A 23,241-nucleotide genomic window follows, 5' to 3' on the forward strand; every position below is an offset into this window, starting at 1 on the left:
GAGGGAACAGTTTGTGCAGCAAGGCAGCATAAAACCATGAAAACATGAACACAATAACAACAACGAAAGACATGAAAAGTGTCCAGACAGTCCAGAAAACAACAATGTGATACAAGCAAGGAAAACTGCAAAAATGAGAGCAGAGATAACCACTGAAGTGGTATAAAAGGGATACTTTGGATTTATTGTATGAGGTACTCAGTGTGTTATCTACGGTAGAGGTCGGCATGCCCCCAGTTTGGAAAAAACAGACACGAGTTCAGGCACGGAGGCTCAGCAATGTACTGCTGAGGAAGGAGGCTGCAGCAAAACACATTTAAGCATCTAAAACCTTACCTCACTGAACACTTGAGTTGCTGGTTGTTTGTTTGTATCATTGTGAATCCAAACTAACCACACAATTAGACCTACAAACTAAACAATCAAGGCAGAGAAAAAAAAAGCAGCAATTCCTGTGTTCTGCAAGGTAAAATTGTTTTTTTTGTCATTGGAGTCTGGTGGCTTTGACAAGAGCAGTTCTCCCCATTTAAACATAAACACTGCTCCCTGACAGCAAGACAAAGCAGTGAAAATAGTCAAAATACAGCAAAAACTTAATCTGATATTGATAGTTGTTTTTTAGGTGGCTAAAAATCATTTCTGCTGCTGCACCCGTCCTCAGTAGCACATTGCTTAGCTTCGGTACTTTTGCCTGCTTCTCCACTCTGAGGGCGTGCTTACCACCATCTAATGTAGATTATACGGTGACTATCCCTGTAATGCTTTAGTTGTTTTCATAGCTAAACTGTATGCACCAATCATCTGCAGTGTAAGAAAGCCAAAATGAATGGCATGAAATACTGTAATGGCTAAATTTTCCCCCTGACATTTTGGTGTTTTATAATTCACTTAATTTTTGTAACATGATAACAGAGTTTGACTCCATGTAGGAAGCTTTCCCAGGAACATTTGTGTTGTGACTGTAGCTTCTACTGAGGTCTATGAGTGGACAGAATGATACTACTTCTGAACTCTCTTTACTCCCCCTAATCATCTCTCCTCTCCTCTCCTCTCCTCTCCTCTCCTCTCCTCTCCTCTCCTCTCCTCTCCTCTCCTCTCCTCTCCTCTCCTCTCCTCTCCTCTCCTCTCCTCTCCTCTCCTCTCCTCTCTTACATCATCTGGGGTGGAGGAGGAAGGATTATGTGACTCGGCTGCTGGTCTCCCAGCTCACATGAGCCCAGCAGATTAAACCTCTTCCAATTCTCAAATACTCGCATCAGCGCTCCCTCTAACCGGCTAGCTGACTTGCCATATGATTATGGATAGACTGAGGTGTGTGTGTGTGCGTGTGTGCGTGTGTGCGTGTGTGCGTGTGTGCGTGCGTGCGTGTGTGCGTGTGTGCGTGCGTGCGTGCGTGCGTGCGTGCGTGCGTGCGTGCGTGCGTGCGTGCGTGCGTGCGTGCGTGCGTGCGTGCGTGCGAACGTGCGTGTGTGTGTGTGTGTGTGTGTGTGATTTTAAAGCTGATATTGTCGGCTTCTGCAGGAGAAACGTCAGATTTATTGGCTGCCAAAGATCTTTCTCTGAGTTATTGCATCATGTTTTTTTTTTATTTTATGTATTCTTGTGTGTTTCCATGAAAATATGTTGTTTTTTTATCCTTCGCCCAACCCCCGATGCTGTATATCAGATTGAATTAAAAGGGATTGTGCAAAAAGCCATGGCCAGACCTGTCAAAAATATGATTGAGTTTTAATTTATTTGAATGATGCCTTTTTAAAACCTCTTTTGCAGCAAATAATTGGATATGTCAAGTGTTTGAACAAGCTTATAACAGTAACGGATTATCATGACGTATATCAGAACATCTGCGCTTTCAATTGAACAGAATTTAATGAGATTTTACTTCAACAAGTTAATCAGCACTCGATTGGGGAAAAAATTCAATTAGATAAAGATGTTGCTCATTAACACGCTGATGTTGCAACATTTCATTTGGTCTACTTTCCTCCAAGAAAAGGAGCTTTTATTATGAAAGCCAGAAACGCTGCCAGAGCTTTTATATTAGCCCGCTCTCTTCATGCATATAGAAAAGCAGCCGCAGGAATGTAAAACATTCTCATAAACTGTTTCCAAACCATATGTGAAATATAGGCTGCCTCTATATGTCTGCTAGTAAAGTTCTTTTTTTTTTATTGTCACCAAGGGGCCCATGCTTGTGAAATCAATTCTGTACGAGTATGAAATGTCAGCCGACATGACAGTCGGTGAGAGAGATGTGACTGTTTAACATCCATCATGTCTCCAGAGAGAGTGTGTGACCTTCAAAGCAACAGGAAGACAACAGGGAGCGAAGGATTTGTACTTCTCTGTCCATCATCTCCTGTGGAAGGGACTAATACTCCTGTGTGAACTGTTACCCTCTGGGTGTACATGTGCAGGAGAAAGTGAGAATGCTCTATGATAGATGGTGCTCTTGAGAGTATAAGTATTAAACATGGATGAAGTGTTGGTGACCGTGTACTGTAAAGAGGAACAACTAACAAATCAGTGAAAAAAAGGCTTGAGCAGCTGAATTTCATCGTTTTTATAACTGATTCAAGTACCTCATTAAGTGTATCGGCAGATGCCAAGCACTGATCCGAGTACCTATTAAATTAGCAATTAATGCCTTGATGCCAGCATAGCATGAAATGGAAAGGTTGTGTTTACTCATACAATAATGTGTCCTCACCACAGTAGCACTAAACACTCTTAGCCTTTGGTGCACAAGAGACTACATGTCAACAAACTGAAATTCAATTACAAATGAGATGTTGCGGTAAAAGGTTAGAGGAAATAAAACTGCTCTTTCAAAAAAAAAAAAAGCACATGGAGCATCTTTCTTTCATAAATGAAATGGATTAATAGAATAATAATAACATAATTCTTGGGATTATGCAGGTCAATAGTCTAAAGACAATAAATAAATCCACATTGAAGGTTATTACCTTTAAATATACAGTTGCTATCTTGGCAAGAGTTAAATTGTGACGCTATTTTAGAAGCTTTTTGCCAATGCAGCTTACCATATAGACTGGAAACAGGAAAACAACTAGCCATGCTTTAACCAAACAAAACAAAATCTCTCTACCAGCACCAATAATGATCATAAAATATGCTGAAAAATTAAGCAAATGCTTAATTGTTGAAAGCTGCAGTTCCTTGAATGGCTGGCTGCAAAAGTGTGTCAATCTCCTTAGACCCCTATGTTAAAATGCCCAACTTTACAGCAGAAATGAACATGTTTACAGCATAGTACCAATACATGGTAACAAATTTTAGGCGTAAAGTTAAACATAATTAAGGGTGTGGTCGCTTTGAGTGAATTCTAAACGCTTCTGGCGACAAGACAAAAAAAGTCCAGGGTGGGAGGATAAAATGTCACCCCGAGAGTTCATTATTTCCATTTTGTAATTCTAGGGGTATATTGTACAAACTCAAAGGTGACAACAAGACTTCAGGTTTTTACACTTCTGTATTTGAATGAATTGAACAGTGTGGTTATAGTGAGCTGAGGTGTTGGTAGGCAGATTTAGTTGCCTTCAGGGAACATCAAGCTATTTCCTCGGTGTACAGTCTTTGTGCTAAGCTCAGGTTATCAGCAGCTCGTTAAGAAAGTGAATGGGTTTTTGTCCAAATGTTGAACTATTCCTTTAAAAAGTGCATATTCCATAACAAGTTTATTTGGCGACATCTCTGACTCCTGCACAATACTCCCGTGCTTTGCTGAGGCTGTGCATCTTTCTAAAATTAATCCAAGGGATAAGCTATTATGTTTGTTTTCACGGTGATAAATGGGTAAAGCAAACTGGCTTATGCTTGTAATTTTGTAACGCTCAGCTGTTTGTTTAATATCACCATCAACGTGTATATTTGTACATCATGTTTTACCTCTTTAGTCCTGTTTTATGGTATAGCATCATAAAATCCGCCATGAAATGCAACTTGATGAGTCTGTATATGAAGTATCAAAAACAGGAATGATTACTTTTTTTTTTTTACACTTAAATCTCATTCATTTCAAACGGGGGGGATTACTGTTGTCCCACTTTTCTCCTGCCTTTTGTGTTTGCTGTCACATCCCTCCAAATGTCTGTGGGAGGCTTCCCACCTATCCAGTAAGATGACGATGACTCGAGAAATGTTCAAACATATTATCACCTTCAAACACTCTATTCTCTCTGGTGACAAAATGGCTGTAGCCATCTTTTCAGTACGATAACAAAGGAAGAGATGATGCCCCAGTATATATAAGGGACTCAGACTCAACCCCACCTGATAGCATCAGAGAATACAGTGATGTACTTTATGACCTCGCAAAACACGCTTCTAAAAGACAACTTTTTATGGCCTTTTTCAGTTTCCCTTTTCTTAAATGCATTTCGACATGTAGACAATTTGTCAGTAGATGAAGATTTAATAGAGATAACACAAGGATGCCATCTGTTTATGTGTGCCGAAAAATAAGTGGTCAAATCATTGCCTTATGAATCCATTTATTGTATTTTGGAAGAGATTTTCTCCATCGTTCAGTTTTACTGACTGCCACTATTCTGTTGCGTTTAAGAGCTAGAGTCAAAGTCTGACATTTGGGCTTCCATTCGAGCTGCTGAATGGCTTTCCATTCGCAGGTTGGTTTGGTGGAAAAGATACAGAATAAACAATATAAACTGCTAACAGAAGCTGCAGCCTTGCAAGAAGGATTGCTGTTCAGTTTTAATTAATGTTTACCCTCCACAGATTCCTTCAAATCTCTAGATGTGTTTCTGAAATCCTGCAGTCATGCTGAACAACAAGTCGCTAACGCTATCTTTTTGTTTGGGCTGACCAAGGTCAAATAATAAATCTCAAATTAATTTACATTTTTCTAGCTGGGAGGATTCTGCTGTGCAGATACAGCTCAGTTTAATGAAAACTAATGCATTTATGAAAACTAGTATTTTTCATAACTGTGGTTATATCAAGTAAGTAGAATAGGAAGTGAGGATTGTGCATAAGAATTCCACTTGTTAAGCAGAGTGAGCGTTGTGTGCCATGCTGCGGACCCTTTCTGCCCAATGACTAACTGAGCCAAAAAACTGTCTGAACCTTCAACACTGTACAACATCACAGCAGGTTAGATGTGGCTAATCTAACAAGTCGGAGCCAGGACAATGTGAAGAGTGAAGTAGAATGTAACAAAACACAGCAACCTCCTGATTGACCTCTTTCAATAAATAGACTTGTACTTATTCAGTGCCTTAACAAATGATCCTCCTGTAATGTGGCACGAGTACTTCAGATACTCACAGGCATATTGTCATTTTTCGGAGCATTTCTATTGCCTTGTGCTGTTTGAGCTGAAAGCTTGGTGACTCAGAGTACAGTGCTCTGTCTGTAGGCATTGGAGGGCAGAATGTTAAACAGGAGCCCAAAGCCACTGCTGTGGAAAAGCAAACAACTACAGGGCTTGGACCACATTGGTGTCAAGAATGCAGCTGCAACTCTATTTGTGTGCTACTTACGCCCATGTACACATGTCAGCTCGTCTGCATCTGTGGACAAATGTGTGTCGAATGAAGAGGATGCACTGAAACTCTGATCTTTAGAAGGTTTGCCGCAGTAGTCAGTGTTAAAGTGGCAACTGACTCCAGCATTGTTTTGCTTTTTTTGATAGAGAAAACCCCAAATTTGGTTTATTTTCGTTTATCAGTGCCCTTGTTCATACAAAAACAACAATTATAATTTATAAATGCACTCACCAGCCACCAGTCCTTGTTAACGCAAATATCTAATCAGCCAATTACATGGTAGCAACTCATTGCATTTAGACATGTAGACATGGTGGAGACGGGCTGCTGAAGTTCAAACCGAGCATCAGAATGAGGAAGAAAGTTTATTTAAGTGACTTAGTTGTTGGGGCCAGACGGACTGCTCTGAGTATTTCAGAAACTGATGATCTACTAGGATTTCACTCACAACTATCTCTAGGGTTTACAGAGAATGGTCCAAAAATAGAAAATATCCAGTGATCTGCAGATCAGAGGAGAAAGGTCAGACTGGTTGGAGATAAAAGGCAACAGAAACTCAAATAACCAGTTGTTAGAACCATCTCTGAACGCACAACACATCTAAAGCAGATGGGCTAAAGCAGCAAAAGACCACACCACCACTTTATTAGATATTCTTGCTAATAAAGTGGCCAGTGAGTGTATAAGCATAACCATAGGTATCAACACCTAGTGCAGCCGTGCCACGTTCCAGCTGGGGTTTGTTTCATCCTCTGCATGGTTTCATACCACACCAGGAGCATTTCAGAAGTTGTCTGTCTGCTGGAGCTGATTATGGCCTCTGAATGTTGCGTCCCCACAGCATGCGATCAAACTGACAAAAAGATTCACTCCCATTCATTGTGTATTGGAAGCGACAAATTCTCTGTATATAGCATGCTGGGATACCAGTCGAAGTGATATCAAGATGCACTTGATCAAGAGGGATTCACTGTCAAAGCAAAAATCAAGCAAGCAAAAACCATAGATTGAATTTAAATCAATCTACTTATTTTCTTAAATAGTCTGATGTAATCAGTAACACTTGTGTTATCATGAGTTTATTAAGCTGTGGGAAAATATCCTCACTGTGGCATTCTGATTGTTTAGCAGCTGGACTTTGTCTGTTTTTTGGGCATTTGGGATGTATGTGAGGTCCTACATACAGAATGCATCTGCATAAGTTATTCATGTTTATACTAACATTTATGCCTTTTTTAATCCTAGTATATCTTACATCCCATGCTTCTCTGTATCTGCTGGAAACAAGACAATGGTGTCATTGTCCGACATTGATCTTTCCACTATTGAGCTTTTAACAAACCTGTTTTATGTTTTTGTTACATGCAGTGGTTTATGTGAGGTTGACATTTTCTTCCTCTGGGCTGCAGTAGAAGCAGCCAACAGAACTTTTTTCATGGCTCCAGGCTGCGTTCTGGGTGGTTTTCTGCAGCATTGTTCATGCTCAGGTTCGTGCACTAGGATGATTAGTTCAACCAGACTTCTTTTAAGTCAGACGCAGTGGCCCGCAGGTGACACGGTTTGCTTTATGAAATTTAAAAAAATTGAATAGTAAAAGCTTTCGTTAATTACTGGAGACATTTTGTTCCTTAATTTTGCATTCTGCTTCTATTGTTTGAACTTTAAAGGCCACACACACACACACACACACACACACCTGCTGCAAGAATCAGCCGGTACATATTACGGATGAAGAAATATATTCATACTTTCAAAGGAGTGCAGTTTTCTTTTATGGCAGATTTAAATGAATTTGGCATCAACTCAGCAAAAGGTGAATAAAACTCTTATCTACCAAATAAAAGAGTCGAATGAAGTGTTTGTTTACTTTCCACTACCTCCCAGCCTGTCGTGATGTAAACAGACATCCTGTCGGTTCAGCCGTTGTTCTGAGCACGTTGTTTATGAGACTGTGTGTGCTGCCAGATGCTGCATTGTAATTGAAAGGAAACCGTCTGGACTCTCCTTCCTCCTCCTGCTGCTGCTGCTGGCACTTCAGGAACGTTAGCTCTAAGTGGAACTTTACTGGCTCATTTATTTATACAGTCTTTTGTTAGTTCCCTCTGTCTCTCCACATATTTTCTTTTTATGACACCCTATTTCACTCGGCTTAATCCTTACTTTATATGTGCAATTTGCATAATTTAAAACATTTTTGGGCCAAAACGACAGCAGATTTTTCTGTATTCTTTTGTGTATTTTGGGTCTCATCGAGCCATTTCATTCTAATTCTTGAGTTCATCTGTCTTATGTTACACCACAACTGATGAGTGGAGCTTATGAGTGGTGGGATAAGTTGGAGTTTTGAGAGAACAGCACAGCCTGGTATCAGCAAATATGAATAACACGCTAACTTCTTAAGTCATTTGTTATCACAACCAGGTCTGAAATTAACATGTTTTCTCTGCCTGCCACTGTGGTAGGCAACAGTTATTTTCTGTTATTGAAACAGTTTTTTTTCTGTGGTTGTGGTGAAGTCATAACCAAGTAGTTTCACAATGTTATCCAAATATCCAAATATCATCAAATAACATCTCCAATCTCCTACCTACACTTTTTTAAACTGTCACACTTCCCCATGCACTTCCCCCTTTGCTTTTAAAAGAGAAAATGGTGGAACGAGCTCCCTACAGACATCAGGACCTCAGACAGCCTGTACATCTTCCGCCGCAGGCTGAAGACCTATCTCTTCCAACAATACCTCGGTTAAGCCATGGTCACCTAACACATATATATATTTAAAAAAAAAAAAAAAATTGCTCTTCTTCTTCTTCTTTTCTATTCTTTTCTTCTTTAACATATAGCACTCCTGTAGCGATGACAGTTAGCTCTTAAAGTTATGTACTTACTTGGTTCCTGTGGTCTATGTCTAGTACCTTCAGGTTGAATGCACTTATTGTAAGTCGCTTTGGACAAAAGCGTCTGCTAAATGACATGTAATGTAATGTAATGTAAATTCATTATTTGCATGACTGCAAGATGTCAGCTGTCAGAAATACACAAAGTGTTTAAACAAACAACCGACCCTGCTGATTTGGTGGTGAGGACAGTTTCACACATAACAAAGCATGACAACACCTCTGACACTGATTCATCACTGAATTGTATTTTGCCATTTTTCATCTCTAATGCAATATTATATTCTAACTGAAGAGCTCTAAAATATCAATAAAAAATGATGCAGAGATGCAAAAAATGGCCACAAAGACATTTTTAAAGAGCAAAACAGCCATATTTCAATAAATATAACTGGAGAGTTGAATTTAAACATCAAAACCTACATTTCATGTGACAATGACATTGTGTTTGACCTGTTAGTCATCCTGAAATTATAACATACTTAAATGTCTTCTTACTGTTGATGGTTTGTGATTGTTTTTAAGTTTATATCACTGATCAAGTCATTAATATTTTGGGGGCTCAAAGTGATTCGTGAAATTGAAAATATGTTCCATCTAAAGCTCCACTTTGGAGAAATCAGAATTCTTATCATGCTATGGTATGAAAAATGATAAATAAAGTTCGTTATTATTATTAAAGGAAGTGATTCTGTTGTGACATCAGCAGGCCTTTATGTGCTGAAGCAATTGTTCAGGCAGAACAAAATATCATTTCAGACACTGCAATAGGTGACACATCACTGAGAGAGAGAAAACTTGGAAGAGAGACAAAAGTCAGAACAGCAACAACAAAAGTAGATCAGAGACCAACTAAACTGTGACCTTCAATCTGAATCTGTCAGTCTGAGGCTCAGACAAGTGGGCCAAGCAGCTGGAGGTCTAGGAGACAGAAAACACCCAGGTGGGGGTGTTGAAGGCTGCAGAGCAGCATAGTTCCTGCCAGGAGAAGCGAAAAAGTAGAGAGTCTCACCTCTGAGTTCCAGAGAGAAAGGAGACAAAACAAGTTTTATTTGGTCTTTACTTGGTTTGACATGTTTTAGTTGTGATAATAACAAAGAGAATAAATCCCCTGTGCCGTTGTTGTATCTTTTCCATTTTCCATTTTTCCAACACAAAGGTTATTTAGTCTCCTGGTCTCTCGCACACACACTCACATGCAACACACATATGCACACTCACTCAGACTCCTGCAGATACAGGCCACTGCTGTCGTCTATGTGGTTACCATGGCAATATCGAGCGATTTCCTCCTCCATTCCCTTGAGTGGCGGAATGGCAAGCGGTGAGGGACAAAGGTGAGAAGATGGTCATGGAGGGAAAATACAGAAGTTCGACGTGAGGAGGAATGTACTGGACACACACACACACACAGTGACCTTCCATCACCTCTGTAATAACAAGGCAGCAGTGCCATTCAGGGCCAATTAACGACACAGGCATCACTGTGGCGTGTCAGTCTAGTCATTGTATCACTGCTGTCCTGTCATATATGACTCATGGATGAACAGCAGGTGTGAATGGAAACAATGACAAACACAACAATGATGTGGTGCCCCCCCCCTTAGTGATCACTGTCACCTTAAAGCTGCAGTGAAGATGTTAAATCAGGAGTGGTGTCTGAAATTCTGCCTCTAGCTACCTTTAAATTACACATTTTGATTTGATCCTTTATTATTTCCATTCATATAAAAAATACTGATTATAGCAGCTTTTGGTTCTAGAAGGATGACGATTTGTCTGCGCCTTCCGAAATTTTTTTTAAATGACTTTTTATAATTAAATCTGTTCAACAGTATGACTAAGGCTGGGTTATGATTCAATATGATCATTTGACATCTTACAATAGAATAATGTTGTGGATACATCCAACAAGATCTCTAACCTAAACAACAGAATACATCATTTATCAATACCACCCATAATTACCTATATGAGCGTTTCGTGGTACAGAGCGTAGCGGATCGTACTTAAAATAGCGCACGTCATTATACATACATGTATGGTTTGGCTTTAAAAAAACAAAAAACAAAAGGCTACAGTTTCGTTAAATTGAGTCTACAAAACTACTGATCTAGGTTTGTGGCAAAAAACATCCTGGTAAGGCATTAGAATAGACAGTTTATACAGTAAATCAATTAACGTAATTGCTGGAAGTGAAGTAGTTACATAAAATGTGATGCACAAAAGGTGAAGCACAGTGATGTTTAAATCACATGGTTTACTTTTGCTTTCACATGGGACATGACCCCCGTTTCTCCTTGGTGAAAGTCCGTTTTTTTTTACCCATCCACCGAGTGCGACTTCCGTTATATATACTCCGAATTGCCGTCATTCATAATTGCGTCTAGAGGGCCGTGGAGGACAGTCTAAAACCTAAATATGGGAAATATTTATGTGAAATATGGGAAAGTATCAGAACGCTCAATCCATGGAGAAATGCATACAGCCAGTATTCAGAAACTGCATTTAAATGAGCCCTCAGGACAGCTGTAGGGTTTTGATGTCACAAGTATACTATTCATTGGTAGAAAGTGCTGTTCCTGTCATTCCTCAGCTGCAATGATGGTGCAGATGCGGAAATCCCGCAACACTGACCAATCAGAGCTCTCGGGCTTTTTGGGAGACTTAAAGACACTAGGGTGAATTCATATTCTAGTAGAAACCCAAAAATGAGCATTTCCCCTTTAAACGTATGCTGCTTACAGGACGGCTGCATTCATGTGACTGACAGGTGACAGCAACACCTTTTGTATATTCCACAGATGGCCAGTCTGGTAGGCTGTTGTGACAGAGGTTGACGTGGGTATGTAAACAGTGAGCTGGTGTTGGTGTGGGATGTATTATCATGATACCCAGTCCTCAGGAGCTTTCTCAGCTTGTATGATTGTGTATCAGCTTCCCTGTGTGTGCCGCCCACCTGTCTGTGTGTGATTCCAGTGAGGCGGCTCACTTTCTCTGACAGCAGTCCTTTTGTGTCTACATTGTCCTGAGCTGCTGCAGGTAATTTCCCCACCTTTTGTCCCCATCCACACTCCCAGAAACTATAATTCAGCTCTAACCAAGCGAGAACAGTACAGCTCTGTTGAACGCCGGAGTGACACAACTCGGGGAGAGCAGGACGGGTGGAGCGTGTAATGGTTTGGGGACTTGTTACACCATGCTCCGACTGGGAGGACTGGGCCTGTGAATGGAGATACACAGGGCAGCATGAAAATCAAATATACTCCTTAAAGTGGAGCCACACATGCATCGAGCGAGGCTACAGTTGAGGCAGATGTTGCCTGTAGTTAGATGTGCAGAAGAATATAAACAAAATGTCTCTTCTGCTTGAGTAACAGCATGTCACTGTGAAGTAATGTAAGAGTTTGTGATTGCTGGCTCACAGGCTCGTCACTAAAATGTCGCAGAGCTTTGACAAACAGCAGTTCATTTTGCAGTAAAGCTGAAATAGTATAACATATCTGACAGCTGGCTGTGTTACTGCTGCTGTCAAGGGGAGAAAAAAGAAAAAGAAAATGCCAGCTTTTTTGATTTTGATGTATTTGTTTTCCAGCCTCACATGTGTTGGACTCATTGAACCCCTTCAGGAATAATTATTTAAAAGTTTTCGCTATTTTATGCACAATATGTATTTTAGAAAGACTTGTGGGGAAACCAAGAATGCATCGAATGGCAACACTGGTGTTGAAGAGTGATTGCAGTGTATTCGGCTGTGTTCCTGGTGCTGTTGTAATCATCTGTGGCAGAGATTGGTGACTGGCTCCGGCTCCTTGAAGGCGCACCAAACCACTGCGAGCATTCGACTGTCTCTGTGCATTCAGCCAGAAGGTGCAGCCTGTCCAACGGGAAGCAGCAACAGGACGGTGTTGACTAGATTAATGTTGGAGGAGAAGGAGTCATGGAGTTTGGTTGTGCTTGTGTTTTGTCAGCAGCTGGAGCTGAAGCTTTGGAACAAGGCTTCGGTTTGGGAAAGGTTTGGTTTGGTTTGGTTTTGGCTCTGGTTAGTGGATGGAAATGAGCTAAAGTGAGGGCCAGAGGTGGAACCGGCGCCAGGGTGCTCTTGTGTTTTGTCTGGAGCGTGTTTGAGAGTGGGTATGGGCTGTGTTCATGTGATGAAATGGAAATGTACCTGGTGTAGCAGCCTGCTCTCCCCTCAAAAGCGTCAGTATAGTTCGTGTGCACAGGCAGCGAAAAATGAACGATGTCTCCATATTTTACCATCCGCTGTAAAGCGTCCGCAGTCGTCCTGCTGACGTAGTAGTTATTGACAGCCAAGCATTTAAAAGTTTTAAGTTTAAGGGCGGATTCCCACCTTCAGTTGGAGGCTGGGTTGGTGAATGGTTTGAACAAACGGCGGACTTTTACCCAGGTGAGTGGGGTTCACGTCCCGTGTGAAAATAAAAGTAAATTATTTTTAACAAAAGTTACGTTGTTACTTATGTTACGTTTTTTACGTAACTTGCGGTTGTCACACGACCCTTGTAACTACTTCATTTCCGGCATTAACTTTACTTAGTTTAAGTACTTTACTTACTTTACTTACATTTATTTACTGTTTAAACTGTCTTTTATAACGCCTTATCAGGAAGTTTTTTGCCCTAAACCTAGGTTAGTGGTTTTGTAACATAAATCCACAGAAACTGCAGCCTTTTCTCTGCTGTACTGCGAGCCGTGTACCGCGAGCCGCGATATATGTACATACATGTTGTGATCTGTGGTACTGAAGCACAGCCTCTTCTGTCATTTATGTTGGAGAACAAGTTGGGTGTAGGGCTGCAGGGTTTATGAAAATATATGTTTGCCATTATATTGACCGATATTGCAATGCCATATGGTTCACAATATTGGATAATTTTTGCATCATTATTTTGTTTTAATTAAAATGATATCTCTAATCATTTTAATGTATATTTGAATATTTAGTATATATCAAATAAGATATTATTAAACTTTTTTTTAAAGAACAAAAAATGCAGAAAAGAGCTTGGAGTGATTTAGAAATGGGGTTACCTATTTATTTATTATTTATATATTTAAATTGTCAGCAATTGATGATAATGAATGTACAGTACTGATGTTTATTTAGCTATTTATTTTTATTAATTTTTTTTGTCCTTATCCCAAATTTAAATTCTAGAAATGTATTCCATTGTATAGTAATGAAAAAAAGAAGTCATTCGTTAAAGGAAGCAGCCTTTATGAGTACATTTGCAGAGTCATATTTGCACAATCCACAGAGAAAAGCTCTATTTTTATCCCAGCTCAGAAATTCACTATATCAGTGCCATATCATTAAATTAAATATTGGTTTCTGTATCCGTCTTAAAAAAATAGTATTTTTTTTGCAAGGACCAAATATTTCTTTATTTTTTACCTCTATAGAATATGATTTGTAGCCGGGGACATCGTGCAACACCACAATACTTATTCAGTGGTATTTTGACACATATTTTGCTTTGAATAAATATTGCTCGACTTGGATAATGTTCTTGCGCCTGTTATGTTATTGTTCAGCCCATTGCTCATCCCTAACTTGAAGTGTGGTCACTTAAAGGGTTTGCTTCCCTCATCCCAGTAATATTATATTCTCCATTGGTGGTCCAACAAATCCCTCTCCTGCTCGCACTCCCTGACAGTTTGTCTTCTTAATAAGCTCCATGTCCATTTGTACGCTCTTCATTTTTACAGCTGGACTGATGAGAAGGTACGCAGTAAATGCAAACCACAGGAGAGTTGTCTAACATCAGCTAATGGGCCACTGAGGGAATATGTGGTTTAGAAGGCGGGGATGTTGTAACCACGACACCTTCTCTTTCACAGGCTTTCACTGCTCTTAGACTGTCTGAGAATTATAATCACGTTTTCCTTATTGGGGCGTCTCTTATTTCCCTTATTTAATTTGAAAAAGAAACACAAATATAACACTAACTCACAAGCGACTTGGCCTGAATGAGCAATAAAGAAAACATAGTGATGCTCATGTGCACTGAGAATATGCCTGTGATAAGTGTCTGCGTGTGATTGGTTTGGGAATGATAATTTTTTTTCAACTGTCAGTTTGTTTCTTTTTGTGTGTTTTTTTTATGCACAAAGGCACCAAGTAGAAGAAACAACTGGAGTTGGGAATACAGTTGACAGGAGTACAAAAAGGGGTTTAGTGGCATTATAAGCAGTGTAACCTACTTTAAATGTGGCAACAATAATATGCAGTTACGTTATTATATGGTATGATATGAGTCAAATATTTGCATTTCTGTGACAGGCGTCAGTTTGAAGGCTTTTATCTGAAGATTTGTCGTTCTCTCTTGTTTAGAAAGCAGCGTTCACGAGGGAAGCAACGACAATGATGGCAGCATCTGTGGCAGCGACTCCGCCTTCTACAAACAGAGTGAAGGTGAGCGACACCGTGATGAACGGGCATCCTTTAGTGGCGGTGCAGATGGGTAATTTCAGCCACAATTATAATCGACATTATCTTTTCCACTTTACAGACACTTCTCGCCTGCTGTGGTAGCCATATTGATTTTTTTCCACCATTTTTTCCTTTTTCCATTTTCTTAAAAGGTTGAGCTTTTATGTTTATTGCTCATTAATTGTTGCCTTAATATAAAAAGGCCATTCCGCAAAGGGCATGTGTGTAGGAGGGGGGAGGAGGAGGGTCGCATCAGTGCTGCACAACACTAAAGTGAATTGAAACACGGGATGGTTTTCTTTTGATCATTAAACCTGCAAACACATAAAAATTCACATGCATGCACACACATAAATCCACAGGATGCACATAAAACCACTGGCGTGCTGTCTCCAACAAATGCACACACACGCACACATAAAATTATAGCCTCCTACACGCACAGGAGGACATTTAGACACACATGCTTGTGCCATTTACACACACACTTTCATACACAAATAAATATGCAAACAGCCAGATAGCTCCAATGTAATGATAAAGCTAATTTAATTTGTTTGCCAGTAATTATGAGTTGTTTATGCAACGAAAAAGATCTGCCATTTAGATAATGGCAGCACTTGACAAGCCCACAAACAAACACTGTGTGTGTGTGTGTGTGTGTGTGTGTGTGTGTGTGTGTGTGTGTGTGTGTGTGTGTGTGTGTGTGTGTGTGTGTGTGTGTGTGTGTCTGTGTGTGTCTGTGTGTGTCTGTGTGTGTGTGTGTGTGTATGTGTGTATGTGTGTCTGTGTGTGTGTCTGTCTGTGTGTGTGTGTTTTCAATTAAACTGTGGTGTTCAAATGGACAATTTATGTTGCATTGTGTGTGTAATAATTCACAGACTAGAATAAATAACAATTCTAACTTTGCCTGAACATTTCCACGTTTGACCCCTTAAAGGTCCAGTATGTAGGATTTAGTGGAATCTTGTGGTGAAGTTTCAGATTGAAACCAATTAATTACACATTATGAATATGTCAGTATGTTAATAATTAATATGTGTTGCAACTTTTTCAAGTAGTTAAATGTGACAATTTACAAAGTTACATTGTCATAGGACATATATTAGTTAAACTGATATACCCCCACAAGGAAAAGTACAGTAAAACTTTTTACAAAAAAGGAAAAAAACGGGGGGGAAACTAACACTTATCAGGGTTATAACAATTGTAGACATAATAGCAGGATTGCTGTAAAAGTTATATTGACAAATGTCACCTTCAAGTTCCAAAAGCTTCCTCAAGTTCACAGTTTTACAAGAAAGTAGGAAAGAAAGACTCCAAACCCCCTGAAACTTGGCTGATTTCTTCTCAGTGTGTATGTTCATTTTTCAAGGACGAGGCACGCAGACGACTCTTTCAGCCACAAACCAACAGAAGGCTTTTTACATCTTTTCTTACATCTTGTCTTTCGTGTTTTAGACATAAATCAGTCATTTTCTTCTTTTTAGCATACAACAATATGGATAGAACTTGAGGATACAAAGATTCAGTCAATTGGGGATTTAAAGTAATTTCAGAAATACATTTTGTGATTTCAATCTAGAACTTTTGTACCTCAGGATAATCCCATAAGCAGTTTCTGTGTTGCATTTGACCCAGAAGAGCTAAAACTGTCAAAATCCCAAACGTCCAAAAGCATAAATTCAAATATGTAATGTAGAACAATGTCTTTTTTCCAACAAGATCTCCAATCCAAACAACAGAATAGACCATTTGTCAATACCACCCATAACGACATATTTGAGTGTTTGTCAAAAATATTGCGTATCGTTCAAAAAAATAGCAAATACATATGGTTCACAGTTGTAAAAATAGGCTGCAGTTTGTTGAAATTGAATTAAATTGGCTAAAAAACCTGACCTGGGTTTAGCGCAAAAAAAACCTACCTGGTAAGGCCTTAAAATAATACAGTTTAAACAGTAAATAATCTTAATCTTAAATGAAAATGCATGTATATTGATGTTTTTTAGAGGAAACCAGTCTATTTTTTTCTTCTTTAATAACCAATGAATCATCTTGTGACCCTTTACATTTATCTCATGGCCCATCGGAGCAGTGGCGGTTCTAGACCAATTTTACTGTGGGGGCCAATGAGGGGCCAGTGTTCGTCAAAAATTATATTTAAGCATTCGAAACCTTTATTTTAGCTAAAAGTCTCATATTTGGAAGAACTTCATTGATTGAAGCAATGAGACTTACCAACATTAACAGTTATTTTTGTACGATAACGACATTTCTCATTTTTGTGCACAATTACTTTTTTATTTTATTTTGAAAGTGCAGTACAGTGAGAATGATCTTTATTTTTAGCTTTTATGGCACAATTAAACTATTATACAATATACACATTATGGGTTCCTTTTGTGTACAATGAGATATTGTTTGAACAAAAAATAGGTAAAAATTGTTCCGTCGTTCATCGTTATAAATTGATCATTTTATTTTTAATTTGACACAGGGGCCACAGGGGCAGTGGCCCCTGGAGGCCCCTGTGTAGAACCGCCACTGCATCAGAGGGGTTGTGAGCCACAGGTTAGGAACCTTTGGATCAGAGGGAGCGGTAGGAACGTGTATCAGGGGAAGGAAGGTTGTCACATATCTCAGAATGTGTAATATATCAGAACTGTTTATATGTGGCTCTAACATGTGGTTTGTGTTATTAGGACACAGTATGGCAGAGACGCTCACAGTCGCCCTGCGTGTTGCTGAGGAGGCTATAGAGGAGGCCATCGCGAAGGCAGAGGAGTTCAGCGACAGCTTGGTGAGACATTCATCTGTTCCTCTCCTACATTTCATCCTCTCTCTGTCCCCTCTGTCCTCTATATTCCATTTGCTCCTCTTTTCTATCCCCATTTTCTCTGTCATGCCAGTATCAGAAGGATGCAGTCATGGTTTTTGGCTAAGACGCCTGCACAGATCCTCTCCTGGCAATACACAGTCACTTTGAACAGAATATAATGTATATGTGTGTGTGTGTGTGTGTGTGTGTGTGTGTGTGTGTGTGTGTGTGTGTGTGTGTGTGTGTGCAGGAGAAGCAGAATGAGGCTCGGTATCTGCAGGACCACAAAGAGGAGCTCATAGAGGAACTTGCAACAACAATTGTACAAAAAGTAGGTTGAGTAAGATTTTCTTTCAGCGTGTTTGTTTTCTCCTTGTGCGTGAAAGTGTCGTTAACCTTATTCAAATGTAAATTCTCACTAGAGAAAAGGAAAAAAAACACATCAAGCGTGGTCCCACCGCTGTCTTCACTCTGACAGTTTGACTGACAGATCAGTCGACCATTATAATGTTAAATAAAAGCATTGATATTACAGTTTGGTAGAGAGTTGGCACGGGAACACAGAAAATTAAACTTCTTTTCTTCTCTGAAATTGGGATCACAGAACCATTTGAGAGAAGGACAGAGAGCCTTTGAATATGATGTGTTAGTTTGAATTAAGATTCAAACGCCAGCCGCTTTCATTTTCAGTGTCCTTTAATGTGAATACACAAAGCGAGTGGAGACAAAGTTTGCAGTTGTTTGATTGCTTTCGTGTTTTAATTAACATGTGTTGGCCATCAAATCTTTGAAGGTGCAATTTATACACATAAAAAAAAGGAAAAAATGAGGATAGCAGCGCATATTATTACATGAAAATTCAAAGAGAACCTGGATTATTGCTTTAAAAGTTTCATTATAGCAAATTATTCATGCCTAAGTGCAAAATGCTGTTATGGGATTGCATTTTAATTTTTCTGATTTGCAATTATTATTACTGTTACTTATTATTTAAATAAAGGCTGCAATGTGCTTGCATACCTCGCAGCTCTCTCACTTCGTCTTCTCCCACTTTCTTCTCCTCCCTCCTCTCTTTCCTTCTCAGATCATTCAGAGGAGGAAGCGTTCAGAGATGCAGACAGAGTATGACTTTGTCTGGCCTCAGCCTCAGTCCCTGATCCAGCCCAGTGAACTGCCCTCTCCATCTCAGCCTCAAGCTTCCTCACAAGGACCACAGGACCCCCACAAGACCTCCTACTCTCTCTGGGTCAGTCTCTGCCACCACTCACACACAAAAAAAGCAATTGCCAACCATAAAGTCAAAACAAAACAAAACTGCCCTGTCGGCGGGTTTAAATTGCTGAGTCTTTGCCGGGAGCATTTGCTCTCCTATGTGTTTAAGGACTGTGTGTTTAAAGAAGAAGGGTGGTTTGGTTTTCTCACTTCATTTCACAGCACATACAGTATAATGTTCCTCTGTCTGTGTTTTGGAATGTGCTTCCCTGGGTGGACCAGCCGCTGTCTCTGAGTGCTTGCCAGGTTTAAAAAAACACAGGAATGTTGTGTTTGGCAGAAAATCACTGCAACTTTTCGGTAGCACTGGGTACATTTTTGGCAAAGATGTGGTCTCATTAAGGATTATATATTGCTCTCTTTCTTTGCCGATGACCTCTGTGGTCTGTTTCTCTATTGTAATGAAAGCCAGGAGTGAGGGGCTCTGATTTCTGTCAAAATTTGCATGTTTAAACCTGATATCAAGTCATAATATTCATCTGATTAATTTATACTCGCCATGAGGTGTATTTTGATGCTGTTCTGGATCCATGTGCAAACTAAAAGCATATTGTGGGAGCATGAAACAGATGAGACGGAGGGAGTTGAGTCAAATCTGCTTATTCTCACTTAGAACAATAGCAATGTTACAGTTCAGGAATCTCACTGATCACAGTTCACAACATACATCACAGATATCTAGCCGACCAAGCAGCAACCCAGAATACCCAGCTCCTCATTCCTGTGTCCCTTCTTAAAGGAGCCCCAGCCTCCCCCACAATTCAGCATAGCAAAAAGTGTAAAGCAGGAAAACAGCCCAACACGAACGGGTCAACGCGTGTGGCGGACCAGGCGGCTCCGTGTTTTTGACACCATCCATGGACTTTACCATCCTGGTGTGAAAGCATCCACTAAGCTGGTGGACCCCAATTTTGTCTGGCCGGCCTCAGGAAGGACGTCAAGACCTGGGCTGGTGTGCTACTGTTCCAACATACATGCTATAAAAAAAAACCCTTTTAAGTGCCAGAGAGGCGTTTTGACCATGTGAATGTGGACCTGGTGGGCCCCCTTCCCCCCTCCTGTGGGTTCACTTAATTACCATGGAGGACAGATACTAAAGATTCTATGTGGAATTTTAATGTCCTTGTTATATAATGACATCGGTGGCTGTTGTCAGCATCCTCTTGAGGTGACGTATTATGACAGCTGGGGGGAAAGTACAATCATATTTATAATCACATAACTATCCCTAATGTTCCTATATTTTATTTGGACAGTTGGCTCTGTCATATGATCTAGCTTGCCTTTTGCAAATGACTTTACAATTTACTTGCGCTAACGTTATAAAGCCGCCAATGGCAGATCCAAGTTACAACTAATAACTACAATTAGTTACAAATGTATCTCTAGATGCTTGGCTAATAGCTATTTTTAACTGTTTTACAGTGGGTTCTCGCACTAGGCAAAAACAAAGCAAAATAAATTTTGTATATGTGATCTGAACAGTTTACCAGTTTCACTAAATGGTAAATGGACTACACTTATATAGCGCCTTTATCCAAAGCACTTTACACTACAGACTGCGCTCATTCACCCGTTCACACACACATTCATACTGGTGGCAGAGGCTACCAGGGCACACTGGTACCACCTGCCACCATTGGGAGTTCATTCACACACCGATGAACGCAGCATGGGTGAGCCATTTGGAGTTCAGTATCTTGCTCACGGATACTTTGACATGTAGGTTGCCATGGTCAGTGATCGAACCACCGACCTTCCAGTCAGTGTGTGACCACACTACCAACTAAGCCACAGCCACCCCATAAATGTTCCAGGTTTGAGAAACGTATACACAATATGGTAACACACACTCATACAGATATATAGAGTACACACAGGAGCACAAACACTCAAATCGGCAACGCACACACACCTGGCAGTGGTTGCTGCTGCTAGTCAGCAGGGACTCCGAGAGATTTGTCATCGTCCCGTGTGTGAGCGAAGCATCAAAGCGGCGCTCCCCTGGCCTCGCCGTTCTGTTTCCCGCTGTTTCACTCAGCGAAGATCAAAGTCCTGTGAAATACGAAGGGATCCTCCTCAACTGCTCGTCCCACCATGGGACGGGCTCTGTTTATCAGCTCTCTGCAAACACATTCACTAAGACACTAGGCACGCAAATGCTCACTAAAAGCTGCACTGCCTTAACACTGATCCTCAGGGTAATCTTAACCTTTGTGTCGTGTTCGTTTCTCCCCCCTTACTTTGGTGCTCCCGGTCAAATTTGACCGGCCTGTTTTAACTGCCCTTACATTAACACAAAAACCATTGATCGTCACCAAATTGTATTTAACTCCCTTTTAACCTGTAAACAATGTCTCAGACTACTGGTTACATGAATAACTGCAGTGAATAGACACAGAAATTTAGTTTAAAAAATTTTTTTTAAATTAGGACAAAGTTGACCGGAATATAGGCCTCCCTGACTCTGCATCCCACAGACTTTTTGTAGCCTCATTGTTGGACCGATGTACTCCTGCTAGAATCAACAGACCCATGTAGGCTTGGAGGTCTACCTGGTCCAAGGCCTTCCATGTGTCCGCAAACACACGCCCCCCTTCCAGGTTTGTCATCGCCAGTATAATTTCCACAATGGACTCTGGTAAAAAGAGTTGGAAGCTGGACTTGATGTCATCCACACGAGATGTTGCATACCATGTTGGCCCTGGTGACATCCTAATGATATTTTCCCCTCTTGCTCTGCCTCCTCTGTCCTGGGGGGATGAATACCAGAGCAAGTTGCCATCCTTGGACTGGAATGTCACCTCAGGTGTGTCTTCCACAGGTGCCTCTTCCTCAGGGGCCTCTTCCTCGCCATCTGTTGACTGTTCGGTCTCATGATGGTCTGGATCAAAATCAGAATCGTTGTCTTCTATTTCTGAAACATCCTCCTCTATTTCTGGTTCAACTCCAATCCCGTCTTCATCAGTTTGAAAAAAAAGGTCAACAGCCTCTCTGACAGAAAAATGTCTGATCGGGCGCCGACTCATTGTGTTCAGAGTAAAATAAGAGCAATGCACAAGCAAGCTATATATAGGGGATCTGTGAGAAGATATCATACGTTTTGTATCGAAAGTGTGGTTCACGTGGGGGGATGGACACATTAGCCCGGGAAAGAGCCAGGTTCCCATAACAAACACCTAATTGGTAACTTTGAAGTGTTACACGTTTAGTCTGGAAGGTGTGGTTCATGTAGGGGGACAGGCACATAAGCACGGGAAAGAGAGGACACATGGTCAGTCTGAAAGGGGTTCACGTGGGGTGGAGTGTGTGCGTGCGTGCGTGTATGTGCGTGCGTGCGTGTGTGTGTGTGTGTGCGTGTAGGTGTGTGTGTGTGCGTGTAGGTGTGTTTGTGTGTGTGTGTGTGTGTGTGTGTGTGTGTGTGTGCGTGTAGGTGTGTGTGTGTGTGTGTGTGCGTGTAGGTGTGTTTGTGTGTGCGTGTGGTGGTGGTGGTGGATTTGTGGTTGTGTACTATCTGATGAATGAACACAATCTAGGGTCACCCATTCATTTCCTATGGCGGTCATTTTTGACCGGGAACACCACAGGTGTTACAAAGTTGACTAAACAACTCAAAATTCAATGAAAGTAGTGATCATCAATTGTATATGTTCAAATGCCTAGTGTGGAGGATATCATAAGCCCTTGAGACAATAAAATGTAAAACTCAATATTTATGATTGATCGAAATGGAAATCGGTCAGATTTGACCCGAACACGACAGGAAGGTTAATGGTGCATCCCACCCATTATAAGAACTTATATTTTTCTCTTATTCTTCTGTGCCCTACTAGACAGCTCAATCTATACTGTAACACACTGAACATGTTCCTACTTCAGTGCCTTTACTAGGATGTGAAACAAAATTTGAATTCTCACCGATGAGACTTGAGAGTGAGCTTGTGCACCTAAATGTGGGTTAAATCTCCTCCTTATTGCCCCAATCATTCTCAGTGGAGCAGCTTGTAAATCCATGCCAGTGACATAGAAAGTTCAAGTGCATATCCACAAACAGGATGAAACTTTGGTGTTTAATCCAACCCTAATTTAAATGGAAAACTTCATACTAAGCCTTAATTAGTCCTGTGTCATTGAGAGGACAGACGATATGCCATTTTGACAAGATTTTGAGAAATATTCTTTCATTAGAAAAGACATTTTATGATCATGTCTAAAGGTAGTTGCACAAGAGCTCAAGACTTGTACAGCCTGTGCTGTCTGCCTTGTTAT

The 23,241-nt window shown here is 40.5% G+C and overlaps 1 protein-coding gene across 1 annotated transcript in view; it reads left to right on the plus strand.

Moving 5' to 3' along the window:
* myripb (myosin VIIA and Rab interacting protein b) overlaps positions 1-23,241 on the plus strand; it is a 137,561-nt gene that overhangs the window by 92,706 nt on the left and 21,614 nt on the right. Inside the window, exons 4-7 of the mRNA XM_059326786.1 lie at positions 14,781-14,861; positions 17,585-17,682; positions 17,951-18,031; positions 18,785-18,946. Coding sequence (XP_059182769.1) covers positions 14,781-14,861; positions 17,585-17,682; positions 17,951-18,031; positions 18,785-18,946 — 422 coding nt within the window. The remainder of the gene's footprint in view (positions 1-14,780; positions 14,862-17,584; positions 17,683-17,950; positions 18,032-18,784; positions 18,947-23,241) is intronic.

This window comes from Centropristis striata, chromosome 23 (genome assembly GCF_030273125.1).
Source record: "Centropristis striata isolate RG_2023a ecotype Rhode Island chromosome 23, C.striata_1.0, whole genome shotgun sequence".
Taxonomy (NCBI): domain Eukaryota; kingdom Metazoa; phylum Chordata; class Actinopteri; order Perciformes; family Serranidae; genus Centropristis; species Centropristis striata.